Below are 14,318 nucleotides of genomic sequence, written 5' to 3' on the forward strand. Positions count from 1 at the left end.
TCCTCAACCAAGTGCAGGCCTTGGCCACGTTCAATTCTACTGCCCTGCAGACAATAAGCACCCAATTAATCATAGTAAATTTTGTTACCTTTCCCTCAAAATGCATATTGGTAAGAAAGCACTTATAAAAGGTCATGTGGTTAGCAAAGAAATTTAAGCAAGCACTACACTGTTTAAATATAAGTATAATAAGATACTTTACTCAGCCACTGCTTGAGAATGTTGACCAGCTTTCAAATAGTACAGGCCTCTCCTCAGCCACGCCCACTTGGCTGCCCCAGCACTGGCCTTCTGAGTTACTGCTGTCAGGATGGCTAAGGCAGTGTCCTAGTGAGAAAGTATCAATGTCAGGGATGCCAGACATAAGACACAGAGCAATTACACACAAGGTACAGACACAGTCTCAGTTCAATTACACACAAGGTACAGATACATTCTCAGTTCCCAGTTCTAGTTTTTTAATTTACAATGAAACATGTAAACTAATTTTAATAATAAATGAGAAATCAGAAAGTTAGCTAGAACAGAAGGACCTGAGGCCAGATCTGTAGGTCTCATGTGAAAGCTGGGGGTGGAGAGTGCTCCTGTAACTGGAGCACTGTGGAAAGGGGATGGGGACCAGACAGAGCCCTGAAGCTCACTGGAGGTTAGCCGGGCTGAACCGGTGAGCTTCAGGTTCAGACAACAGTCTACTCTCAAAAAGTAAAAGAGGAAATCGATCAAGGAAAGACGCCTGACAATGACCTCAGGCCCACACACTCATGAATGCCACACATCCATGTGCAGAGTCATGTAAAAGCATACAGGAAAAACTGACAAGTAATTCAGTATCTACCAATGAAAGGAAAATGTATTTTATAAACAAGGGCAAAGATATTTCTATTTTACCTACGAAGAAAAAGAAAATGATAACTAATGACAACTTTCAAGTAAATATATTATAAAAACCATTTCCATTTATATCCTGTGGTAAAAAGTAAGAGACTTTGAAGTGGTCTGAGACAAACCGTGTCTTCAAGCTCCACGCTGAGATCCACCGCAGCAGCTCCAGAGGCAGCATCGCTGTCATCTAATTCAAATGCTTTCCTGTAACACCCTCGGGCTCTCTGTTTATCTCCAGCCACATCTCGGTAATAATGGCCTAGGTAGCAGAAAACTTTACCCATGTGTGCATCCAGTTTCGCAGCCTTGGAAATAAACATCAACAATGCGGTGTTCAAAGTTCATCTCAATGCATATAGTATATATGCACTGATATAGCATACTAATTAAAGAAAGTATTTTATTAAAAGTATAGAATTATGCCAAACAATCCTTTACTGTGACATTTAAAACACAAGTGAAAGCTGACCCACAGTGCCTACAGAAAATAGACACAAACTAACAGTTCTTTGGTAAAACAAACGTAAAATTAAAGCCATTATCAAATTACTATACCCTCCTGAGAAGATCAGAATTTAAGACATAGATGCTAAATGTCTATAAAAACAGGAAGCTAAAAATCTAGACTCATGGACCACAAACTACAGAGTCATCCGCTAAAACAGAGTTTCTTCCACAGTCACCATGGTTAGACTTCTATAACAGATTTCTGAAACAGACACTTTTATACTTTCAGGACTTGAATTTTTACCTAGAAAAACCCACATAATACTCTCACAAAACCTCTTCTATGAGCCATGAAATGAAAAAAAAAAAAAAAAACTTCAGTAACTAGTCATATTAAATAACTAATCTGACACCATTTGATTGTTTCACAAATCTCCACTCTAACCAAAACATTAAGCAGTAGTGCTGATTTACCTTCAGAAAGTGGGTGAGAGCCTTCGTTCTGTCTCTTTTTGTTTCTTCACCCATGAACCAGTATGTCAATCCAAGCTGGTAATGATATTCAGCAGCTTCAGCATCTTTCTCAAGGGCTCTTTGGAAACTAAGTTACCGAAGGGAAGTGAAAAGTATTAAATGTGCAAACGTGTGTGTGTGTGTGTGTGTGTGTGTGTGTGTGTATGTGTGTGTGTGTGCGCGCACGCGCATAAAAGATTCCAAATTGTATGTGTACATGTGTGTGCATGTGTGCATAAAACATAAGAGACTCCAAAATAAAACAACCAAGTTAAGTGATTCATGAATCCCAAATGTGGGAGCTAAAGAGACAACTCAAGGTTAAGAGTACCTGCTCTTTTTCCAGGGGACCTGGGTTCCCAGTACTAACATGGAGGCCCAAAACTGTAACTACAGGTTCAGTGGATCTGACACCATAATCTGAACTCTGCACTACCTGGCACACATATCATACACATATATACAGGAAATATACCCATATGCATAAAATAAATAAACAAAAAAGTTCCCAAATCTAAAATATGTTACAACTCTAGAATTTAGACTATAATAAGCAAAAATTATGTTATTGAAAAAGCTTTTAAGAAGCACAGGGCCAGATACTAAAATGGCTAACTGGACATTATGATGAGCTACATTAGAGGTCCATTACAGAAAAATTTATAGCTCCTATGCTACAAGTGAAATTAAACACACACAAGCTCACACACATGTGCCACAGAAACCTAAAAAGACACCTTCATCATGCCCATTTCATGCCCATTTCAAGTTTTTGAGAGTAAGCAGGCTATCACTGGAGCAGAGTCTTACCTCATTTCTGCCTGCACATAGTCCTTCTTAATGAAATGCACCCGAGCCTCAAGAGCGTGAGCCTCAGCTAGATCAGGGTACGAGGTTACAAGGTCTTCCATGATCTGAGGAGGAGACACTTGTCAGTTCCATAGCCATTAAAAACAAATGGGGGCTAGAGACATGGCTCATGGGTGAAGAGTACTGGTTGTGCTTCCAAGAATCCCAGGTTCAATTCCTATACCCACATGGTGGCCTATAACCATCAGGTATCCCATGCTCCTTCCTAACCTCTGAGGGACCCAGGCCACACACATGGTACAAGGACATACTTGCAGGAAAAATACCCAAACACATAAAATTACAACAAAATATTTTTAGATGGCTTTTGAGTTTTATTTCTTAATTGGGTGTTTTGTTTAGTTATTTTTTTTTTTATTTTACATTTAACATACTCTATTTTTTGTTCTTGGGACCAAATTTAGTGCCTTACACTTTGTAGACAAATACTGTAACACTGAACTAAAACCACAAACACTCTTTTTGACTTCAAATAGTTATCTACTTGAATGAAAAGCACAAACCTTTGTAGCCTTGTCTACAGCGCCTATGTTGAGACAGGCCAGGCCTTGGAGAACCAGCAGTCCTGGGGTATTATCTGCATCAGAAACCTAGATGGAAAACAATGGATATCTGTTTGCTCTACTTAAGGAACCACAGAAGAGCAAGGTCTGCCAGGATTTAGTCAAAGGATAGTCCCATCACTCTGCAGAGTCTCAGTCTTTGCCATTCCATTGGGGAAACTTTAAATACCCACGAGAGTTAAGTACAGCAGCCTGGCATTACCTGCTATCCAGCCACACAATTATAAACTCAGACGCTTTCTTTTCCCATGAATCTAATATACCCACGTTATGCCATAGCCCTCAGATGAATTTAAAACAAATGTCAGGTATTATAACTTCTGGTCTGTGATATTTCAGCACACATTTAAGACACTGTCATGTGTAAATGGCAGCCTTACTACCATGCTCAAATATGAAGCCACCCGTACAGCTCTCTGAGCATCAGATTTCCCAGTTGCATCAAGAAGAATTTGAGAGACTTAACTTGAGTCAAAATTCAACTAAGGTAAATACATCTCAATTAGATGACCATTCTTTTAAGTAACTTGCAAAGAACAGAGTTCCCTTCTGCTCTTCTGCTCTCTTCCTCACTATTTACCTGTGACGATGCAGACGGTTTCCCATAGTGTCACACTGTTGTTTTGTATGAGGTATATCCTCGTGCTACTTGACATTCTTACTTCTTACATTCTTACTTGACATTATCAACACATAGGGCTGGACCCCCGACCTGATACAGATCTGAAGTTCTGATGACAATGTGCTAGGATAATTGTCATGGTTGTGGTCAGACTATCTTTTTTTATCTATGGAAGCCACTGATCCGCAACACCTTCATTTCTTTATTCCCTAAAGATTATACAATGGAGATTTCTAGTCTATCATAGCACTTTTCCTTATCATGCAGAATACTTAAACCAAGAAAAAGTTCCCCTCTCTGTTTAGCTATATGAGGAGTAATTCAAAGAGAGGCATGACTAATGCTTTCAAACTCTACAGTGTTTTCCTTAGCATCAGCCAGTGATGTTTTCAGAAAGCTGTTCTGATTTTTTTCTTTGCGGTAGCATTACACACACTGGAACTTAAACATATTTAAATATGGTTCCCCTCAGTACATACACTGTTGCCCTCTGTGACCAGCTTCAATCCTATGTCTCCTTAGTGTGGTTCTTTTATAGATTCTTTGTTTTCTAGCACGACATTATGTTTTGTGCTAAACAAGTTTTCTGTTTCAGATATGAACTCTTACAATTTTTAAAGGAACTTTCCATTTGTTTTTTGAAAGGGTGGGAAAGGTACTGGAAAGATATCTATAAAGCATCTACACAAGATTCATACTAAGGAAAGACAAGGACAGTATAAGATGCTAGGTTTTCTTTTGTTTGTTTTTTTATTCAATATATTTTTTATTTACATTTCAAATGATTTCCCCTTTTCTGGTCCCCCACTCTCCGAAAGTCACATAAGCCCCCTTCCCTCCCCCTGTCCTCCCACCCACCCCTTTCCCACTTCCCTGTTCTGGTTTTGCCTTATACTGCTACACTGAGTCTTTCCAGAACCAGGGGCCACTCCTCCATTCTTCTTGTACCTCATTTGATGTGTGGATTATGTTTTGGGTACTCCAGTTTTCGAGGCTAATATCCACTTATTAGTGAGTGCATACCATGATTGATCTTTTGAGACTGGGTTACCTCACTTAGTATGATGTTCTCCAGCTCCATCCATTTGCCTAAGAATTTCATGAATTCATTGTTTCTAATGGCTGAACACTACTCCATTGTGCATATATACCACATTTTTTGCATCCGTTCTTCTGTTGAGTGATACCTGGGTTCTTTACAGAATCTGGCAATTATAAATAGGGCTGCTATGAACATAGTGAAGCATATATCCTTATTACATGCTGGGGAATCCTCTGGGTATATGCCCAGGAGTGCAGGATCTTTTGGAGGCATGGCATTAGTTAGATCTTTTTATATTTGTTAAGGTCTGTCTTGTGACCAATTATATGGTCGATTTTGGAGAAGGTACCATGAGGTGCTTAGAAAAAGGTATATTCTTTTGTTTTAGGGTGAAATGTTCTATAAATATCAGTCAAGTACAATTGGTCCAAAGCTTCAATTAGTTTTATTGTGTCCCTGTTTAGTTTCTGTTTTCTTGATTAGTCCATTGAGGAGAGTGGAGTGTTGAAGTCACCCACAATTATTGTGTTAACTGCAATGTGTGCTTTGAGCTTTAATAAAGTTTCTTTTACAAATGAGGGTGCCCTTGCATTTGGCACATAGATGTTCAAAATTGAAAGTTCTTCTTGGTAGATTTTTCCTTTGACCAGCAAGAAGTGTCCTTCTGTATCTCTTTTGATAACTTTAGGTTGAAAGTCAATTTTATCTGATATTAGAATGGCTACTCTGGCTCGTTTCCTGAGACCTTTGGCTTGTAAAATTGTCTTCCAGCATTTTACTGTAGTTTTTGTCTTTGACATTGAGGTGTGTTTCCTGTATGCAGCAAAATGTAGGGTCCTGTTTCCTTATCTAGTCTGTTAGTCTATGTCTTTTTATTGGGGAGTTGAGTCCATTGACGTTAAGAGATATTAAGGAATAGTGATTATTACTTCCTGTCATTTTCGATGTTATTTTTATATTTGAGTGGTTATCTTCTTTTGGGTTTGATGAAAGAAGGTAACTATCTTGCTTTTTCCAGGGTGTCGTTTCCCTCCTTGTATTGGAGTTTTTCTCCTATTATTCTTTGTAGAGCTGGGTTTGTAGAAAGATATTGTATAAATTTGGTTTTGTCATGGAATATCTTAGTTTCTCCATCTATTGTGATTGAGAGTTTTGCTGGGTATAGTAGTCTTGGCTGACATTTGTGTTCTCTTAGAGTCTGCATGAGATCTGCCCAGGATCTTCTAGCTTTCATGGTCTCTAGTGAGAAGTCTGGTGTGATTCTGATAGGTCCTCCTTTATATGTTACTTAGCCTTTTTCTCTTACTGCCTTTAATATTCTTTCTTTGTTTAGTACATTTGGGGTTTTGATTATTATGTGACGAGAGATATTTCTGCTCAGGTCCAGTCTGTTTGGAGTTCTGTAAGCTTCTTGTATATTCATGGGCATCTCTCTCTTTAAGTTGGTAAAGTTTGCTTCCATAATTTTGATGAAGATATTTGCTGGCCCTTTCAGCTGTAAATCTTCACTCTCATCTATACCTATAATCCTTAGGTTTGGTCTTATCATTGTGTCCTGGATTTCCTGGATGTTCTGGGATACAAGCTTTTTGCATTTTACATTTTCTTTGACTGTTGAGTCAATGGTTTCTATGGTATCTTCGGCATCTGAGATTCTTTCTTCCATCTCTTCTTGTATTCTGTTGTTGATATTTCCATCTATGGCCCCTGATTTCTTCTCAAGGTTTTCTATCTCCAAAGTTGTCTCCCTTTGTGATTTCTTAGTTGTTTCTACTTCTGATTTTAGATCCTGGATGGTTTTGCTTAGCTCCTTCACTTGCTTGTTTGTGTTTTCCTGTAATTCTTTAAGAGATTTTTGTGTTTCCTCTTTCATGACTTCTGCTGTTTGACTCACGTTCTCCTGCATTTCTTTAAGTTTTGTTTTTTTGTTTGTGTGTGTGTGTGTGTGTGTGTGTGTGTTTCTTCTTTATTGGCTTCTATTTCTTGAGCCTATTCTCCTGAATTTCTTTAAGTGATTTTTGTGTTTCCATTTTACGGGTTTCTAGCTTATTCATGCTCCCCTGTATTTCTTTAAGAGATTCATTTATGTCCTTTTTGTGTTCTTCTAGCAGCATCATGAACAGTGATTTTAAATCCAAATCTTGTTTTTCTGGTGTGTTTGTGTAACCAGGACTTGCTGATGTTGGAGAGCTTGGTTCAGATGCTGCTATATTGCCTAGATTTCTGTTAGTAGCATTCCTGCGTTTGCCCTTTGCCATCTTGTTATTTCTGGCATTAGTTGGTCTTTTCTCTGGCTGGTATTTGTGCTTCCTGTGAGGCTCTAGGGCTATTTCTGCAACACTGGATGGCTGGGTTTCCCCTGTTACAGATTGCTGATGTGCTGTCCTCCTCTTGGGTGCCCTTGGAGTCCTAGAGTGCCTTGGCCCAGATTGTCTGTGTGAACCAGGCAGTGCCCGTTTGCTCCTTCAGTGAGTGCTGATGGTCCTTTTCTGAGTGCTGGTCACTCTGCTGGGCAGCCTATCTCCCAACCAGGTTGGTGCACACAAGGCTAGCCTAGCTGCTGAGGCCCTGAGTTTAGGCAAAAGCCTGGCAGGCTAAGGCCCGTGCAAAGTTCCCCCCTCGAGCTATGACTGTTAATTGGTTCTGTCAGGTGGCGTGCTCCCTGAAAGTGCCGGGAGAGTCTGGTAGGCTAACAACCACCTGGCTGGGTTGGCACACAGATGGTCCCTGAACAGCCCAGGGCCTGGGTGCAGGCCAACGCCTGTCAGGCTTAGACCCCCGTGATGTTGGCCTTGGGTTATATTTGTGTACCTCAGTCTGTCTGATTTCTCTGGCGCCCGAGATCCAAGATGGTGGAGAGACTCTCATAACTGACGGGTGGGAGGCAGAGTTCTGATGTGGCTTCTGTGGGGTGAAAGGCACTGTAAATCTGCCACCGCTAGCAGCCCGGCTGGCCAGTGAAAGTCAGTGGTAGCGGGTGCAAGGCCTGCCTGGACCCTGTCACATTGGTTCCACTGCTGATAGCCCTTCTGCTGGACCAGCTGCTGCTGCCGCCGCCTTCATGCTAGGTTTTCTAAGACAGGGTCTCAGTGTAGCCCAGGCTGGCCTGGAGTTCATAATGTATCACAGGTTGGCCTTGAACTCATGACCACCCTTCTGCCTGGGCCTGTGTGTTGAGGTACCAGGCTTGAACTAGTCACATCCCGCTACTTAAGGAGTTCTTGAAGGAGGCCAATGGCTGATGTCACTTTAAAGAAATACAACATAGATTATCGTGTGATTTTTATTGAGTTTGTTTATATAGTGGATTATACTGATGGATTTCCATATATTGAAACATCCCTGCATCCCTGGGATGAAGCCTACTTGATCGTGGTGAATGATGGTTTTGATGTGTTCTTGGATTTGGTTTGCAAGAATTTTACTGAATATTTTTGCATTGATATTCTATAAGCGAGATTAATCTAAAGTTTTCTTTTTTGGTTGGGTCCTTGTGTGCTTTAGGTATCAGAGTAACTGGCTTCAGAATACTTCAGTTAGGTAGTATTCCTTCTCTTTCTATTTTATGGAATAGTTTTAGAAAAATTGGTATCAGGTCTTCTTTGAAGGTCTGGTAGGATTCTGCACTAAATCCATCTGACCCTGGGCTTTTTTGGTTGGGAGGTTTTTAATGACTTCTATTTCCTTGTGCAATATGGGCCTGTGTAGATAGTTTACCTGCTTGATTTAAACTATATTGAAGTTTAGTATTGATATAGTTTGGTATGTGATAACTGTCTAGAAAACCATCCATTTCATCTAGATTTTCCAGTTTTGTTGAGTATAAGCTTTGATAGTAGGATTTGATTTTTTTTTTTAATTTCCTCTATTTCTGTTGTTATGTCTCCCCTTTCATTTCTGATTTTGTTAATTTGGATACTGCTTCTCTGCCCTTTAGTTAGTTTGGCCAGGGGTTTACTATCTTGTTGATTCTCTCAAAGAACCAGCTTCTTGTTTTGTTGATTCTTTGTACTGTTTGCTTTTTGGCTGATTTCAGCCCTAAGTTTGATTATTTCCTGCCTTCTGCTACTCTTGGGTGAGTTTGCTTCTTTTTGTTCTAGAGCTCTCAGGTGTGCTGTTAGGTGATTAGTGTAAGGTATCTCCAGCTTCTTTATCTGGGCACTAAGTGCTATGAATTTTCCTCCTAGCACTGCTTTCATTGTGTCCCATAAGTTTGAGTATGATGTGTCATCATTTTCTTTAAATTCCAAGAAGTCTTTAATTTCTTTCTTTATTTCTTCCCTGACCAAGTTATCACTGAGTAAAGCATTGTTCAGTTTCCATGTATATGTGGGTTTTCTGTAGTTTTTGCTGTCTTGAAGACCAGCCTTAGGCCATGGTGATCTGATAGGATACATCAGAATTTCAATTATTTCAATTACAAGAAGATTATTTTACTCTTCTTGTATCTGTTGAGGCCTGTTTTGTGACTGATTATATGGTTAATTTTGGAGAAGGTATCATGAGGTGCTGAGAAGAAGGTATATTCTTTTTTGTTTTAGGGTGAAATGTTCTGTAGATATCTGTTAAATCTATTTGGTTCATAACCTCTCTTAGTTTTACTGTATCTCTGTTTAGATTCTGTTTCAATGATCTGATTGTAGAAAAATAAAAATAGACCCATATTTGTCACATTGCACAAAGCTCAAGTCCAAGTGGATCAAAGACCTCAATATAAAACCAATTACATCGAATCTAATAGAAGAGAAAATGGGAAAGCACCTTGAACTCATTGGCACAGGGGGAAATTTCCTAAACAGAACTCCAATGGCTCATGCACTAAGACCAAAAATTGATAAATGGAACCTCATGAAACTAGAAAGCTTCTATAAGGCAAAGGACATAGTCAATAAGTCAAATCAGCAAACTACAGGTTGGGAAAAAAATCTTCCCTAACCTCACATCCAATAGAGGGCTAATATCCAAAATTTATAAAGAATTCAAGAAGCTAATCACCAAAAAACCAAACAACCCATTCAAAAAATGGGATATAGACTTAAACTGGAATTTCACAACAGAGGAATCTCGAATGGCTGAGAAGCACCTAAAGAAATGTTCAAAGTCCTTAGTGATCAGAGAAATACAAATCAAAACGACTCTGAGATCCTATCTTACACCAATCAGAATGGCTAAGATCAAAACCACGGGTTATAGCACATGTTGGGAAGGATGTAGAGAAAGAGGAACACTCCTCCATTGCTGGTGGGATTACAAACTGGTACAACCACTCTGGAAATCAATCTGGAGGTTCCTCAGAAAATTGGAAGTAAATCTACCTGAAGACCCAGCTATACCACTCTTGGGAATATACCCAAAAGATGCCGCACCATGCCACAGGGGCACATGTTCCACTATGCTCATAGCAGCCTTATTTGTGATACACAGAAGCTGGAAACAACCCAGATGTCCAATAACAGAAGAATGGATACAGAAAATGTGGTTCATTTACACAATGGACTAGTACTCAGCTACTAAAAATGAGGACATCCTGAGTTTTGTAGGCAAATGGATGGAACTAGAAAATATCCTGAGTGTGGGAGCTCAGATCCAAAAGGACAAGCATGGTATGCTCTCACTAGTAAGTGGATGTTAACAAGTACAGAGTACCCGAGATACAGTCCACAGAACTCAAAAAGGTCAACAAGCTGAAGTGCCCAAGTGAGGATGTCTCAGTCCCAGCTGGGAGGGAGAACAAAGAAATCACAAATGGAGAGGGAGGGAAGGAGAGACCTGGGATGAAAAGGAAAAAGTGGACAGGGGTGGGCAAGGGGTGGGAGGGAGTAGGGAGAGAGGGGAACATGATCTGGTTTTGGGTGAGAGAAAAGGATTGAAGCCCTGAGAGCCAGCAGAAAGAATGGAAACAGGTAACTTCGGGAGATAGGAGACCGGGGGCGCCCTCCAGAATATACCAGAGACCTGAGAGATGAGAGACTCTCAGGACTCAAAGTGGAGTAACCTTAGATGAAATTCTAGACACTAGAGAGAGGGAACTTATAGAGCCATCTCCAGCAGGAAAATAGGCCATCAAGTGAGAGGGAGAGGGACCATTCCAGTCACAACTCTTACCCATAACTGTTCCTGTCTGAAAAAAAAAATTACAGAGATGGAAATGGAGAGGAGCCTGAGGAAAAGAAGGTCCAGAAACAGGCCCAAAGTAGGATCCAGCTCAAGGGGAGGTCCCAAGGCCTGACACTATTCCTGAGGCTATGGAGCACTCACAAAAAGGGACCTAGCATGACCACAATCCGGAAGACCCAACAAGCAGCTGAAAGAGTCAGATGCAGATATTTGCACCCAACCAATGGTCAGAAGCAGCTGACCCCTGTTGTTGAGTTAGGGAAGGCTGAAAGAAGCTGAAGAGAAGGGCGACCCTGAGGGGTACCTGCTGTCTCATTTAATCAGGTCCCCCAAGGTCTCTCAAACCCTGGACCACCAAACAGGCAGCACACACCAGCTGGTATGAGGCCCCCAACACACATACAGTAGAGGACTGCTGGGTTTGTGTTCATTCAGAGATGATGCACCTAACCCTCAAGAGACTGGAGGCTCCAGGGAGTTTAGAGGTTGGGGTGGAGGGCGTGAGGGGTGGGGACATCCACATGGACACAAGGGGTACCGAGGAGGTACCGGATATGGAACACTCAGAGGGAAGATGGAGGGGTGGGAGGGAATAAAATATGGAGTGTAAAAAATAAATTAATTAAAAAAAGAAATGACATTAAATGCAAAATCCTTTGAAATACACAAAGCAATGATTTAAAAAACTTTACAATAACTAATATATCCAATAAAGCACTAAAAGAAGCAGTGTTGATAAAATTCATGATTTGCCCACTGTGTTCTCACTATCACAGGCCCACTGTGTTCTCACTATCACAGGCCCACTGTGTTCTCACTCACTATCACAGGCCCACTGTGTTCTCACTCACTATCACAGGCCCACTGTGTTCTCACTATCACAGGCCCACTGTGTTCTCACTATCACAGGCCCACTGTGTTCTCACTATCACAGGCCCACTGTGTTCTCACTATCACAGGCCCACTGTGTTCTCACTATCACAGGCCCACTGTGTTCTCACTATCACAGGCCCACTGTGTTCTCACTCACTATCACAGGCCAACTGTGTTCTCACTATCACAGGCCCACTGTGTTCTCACTATCACAGGCCCACTGTGTTCTCACTATCACCTGCCCACTGTGTTCTCACTATCACAGGCCCACTGTGTTCTCACTATCACAGGCCCACTGTGTTCTCACTATCACAGGCCCACTGTGTTCTCACTATCACCTGCCCACTGTGTTCTCACTATCACCTGCCCACTGTGTTCTCACTATCACAGGCCCACTGTGTTCTCACTATCACAGGCCCACTGTGTTCTCACTATCACAGGCCCACTGTGTTCTCACTATCACAGGCCCACTGTGTTCTCACTATCACCTGCCCACTGTGTTCTCACTATCACAGGCCCACTGTGTTCTCACTATCACAGGCCCACTGTGTTCTCACTATCACAGGCCCACTGTGTTCTCACTATCACAGGCCCACTGTGTTCTCACTATCACCTGCCCACTGTGTTCTCACTATCACAGGCCCACTGTGTTCTCACTATCACAGGCCCACTGTGTTCTCACTATCACCTGCCCACTGTGTTCTCACTATCACAGGCCCACTGTGTTCTCACTATCACAGGCCCACTGTGTTTCTCACTATCACCTGCCCACTGTGTTCTCACTATCACAGGCCCACTGTGTCTTCACTATCACAGGCCCACTGTGTTCTCACTATCACAGGCCCACTGTGTTCTCACTATCACCTGCCCACTGTGTTCTCACTATCACAGGCCCACTGTGTTCTCACTATCACAGGCCCACTGTGTTCTCACTATCACAGGCCAACTGTGTTCTCACTATCACAGGCCCACTGTGTTCTCACTATCACCTGCCCACTGTGTTCTCACTATCACAGGCCCACTGTGTTCTCACTATCACAGGCCCACTGTGTTCTCACTATCACAGGCCCACTGTGTTCTCACTATCACAGGCCCACTGTGTTCTCACTATCACCTGCCCACTGTGTTCTCACTATCACAGGCCCACTGTGTTCTCACTATCACAGGCCCACTGTGTTCTCACTATCACAGGCCCACTGTGTTCTCACTATCACCTGCCCACTGTGTTCTCACTATCACCTGCCCACTGTGTTCTCACTATCACAGGCCCACTGTGTCCTCACTATCACAGGCCCACTGTGTTCTCACTATCACCTGCCCACTGTGTTCTCACTATCACAGGCCCACTGTGTTCTCACTATCACAGGCCCACTGTTTTCTCACTATCACAGGCCCACTGTGTTCTCACTATCACAGGCCCACTGTGTTCTCACTATCACAGGCCCACTGTGTTCTCACTATCACAGGCCCACTGTGTTCTCACTATCACAGGCCCACTGTGTTCTCACTATCACCTGCCCACTGTGTTCTCACTATCACAGGCCCACTGTGTTTCTCACTATCACAGGCCCACTGTGTTCTCACTATCACAGGCCCACTGTGTTCTCACTATCACAGGCCCACTGTGTTCTCACTATCACAGGCCCACTGTGTTCTCACTATCACAGGCCCACTGTGTTCTCACTATCACAGGCCAACTGTGCTCTATCATCTCACTATCATCAATGTCTGTAGATGAGACAAACATTACATTTTTTAACATGAAGCTATTAAGTCATCAATTGATCAATAATCTGTAAAATTTTAGTCCTAAATTGTTAATAACCAAGTAGTGCTATTTCAAAAAGACAGAAACAAGATGAAAGAACAGGCACTAAAACAAATTCTTCACAAGTACTGAAGTATTTAACCACAAGGCACACAAATAGCAAGGAGTTTCAAGAGTGTGAAAGATAGACACTACATTTGTGTTTATAACTCAAAATGTATGGTGGCAAACGTGAATGGGAGAGAAGGATGGTACCCAGCGCCTGAAAGTTGAAGCTGAGAGCGAAGGCTCAGACCACGTACCTGAGCAAGCGTACGAACTGCCTCCTCCGAAGACGCACCATCTGAGAGTTTAAGCAAAGCTTCTGCTTTCAGACGAAGACAAAGATTCTTCCGGTGAAGACTGCCGCCTGACGCACCGAGGTTATCCATGGTCTTCAGAGCTGGCAAGATGAAGGACAGAGGACTCTAGCTCTAGTGACTCAGTTGCTCGCTTTGTAAGACTGGCATGGAGCCAGTGAGACAGCTTCAGACCATGGTCTTGCCAGCCTCCCAGCCTGACTGCAGTGCCCAGGACCGCGTGGTAAGAGAGACAGACGTCTGTACGTTATCCGCTGACTTC

At 42.1% G+C, this 14,318-nt stretch overlaps 1 protein-coding gene across 4 annotated transcripts in view; it reads right to left on the reverse strand.

Moving 5' to 3' along the window:
• Skic3 (SKI3 subunit of superkiller complex) overlaps positions 1–14,318 on the reverse strand; it is a 108,914-nt gene that overhangs the window by 62,542 nt on the left and 32,054 nt on the right. For all 4 annotated transcript variants that reach the window (XM_052159608.1, XM_052159611.1, XM_052159609.1 and 1 more), the window contains 6 exons: positions 14,000–14,139; positions 3,216–3,302; positions 2,653–2,756; positions 1,804–1,930; positions 1,008–1,187; positions 203–327 (listed from right to left, as the gene is read on the reverse strand). In XM_052159608.1, the coding sequence (XP_052015568.1) occupies positions 203–327; positions 1,008–1,187; positions 1,804–1,930; positions 2,653–2,756; positions 3,216–3,302; positions 14,000–14,139 (763 nt within the window). The remainder of the gene's footprint in view (positions 1–202; positions 328–1,007; positions 1,188–1,803; positions 1,931–2,652; positions 2,757–3,215; positions 3,303–13,999; positions 14,140–14,318) is intronic.

The sequence above is a fragment of the Apodemus sylvaticus genome, chromosome 16 (assembly GCF_947179515.1).
Source record: "Apodemus sylvaticus chromosome 16, mApoSyl1.1, whole genome shotgun sequence".
Lineage (NCBI taxonomy): Eukaryota > Metazoa > Chordata > Mammalia > Rodentia > Muridae > Apodemus > Apodemus sylvaticus.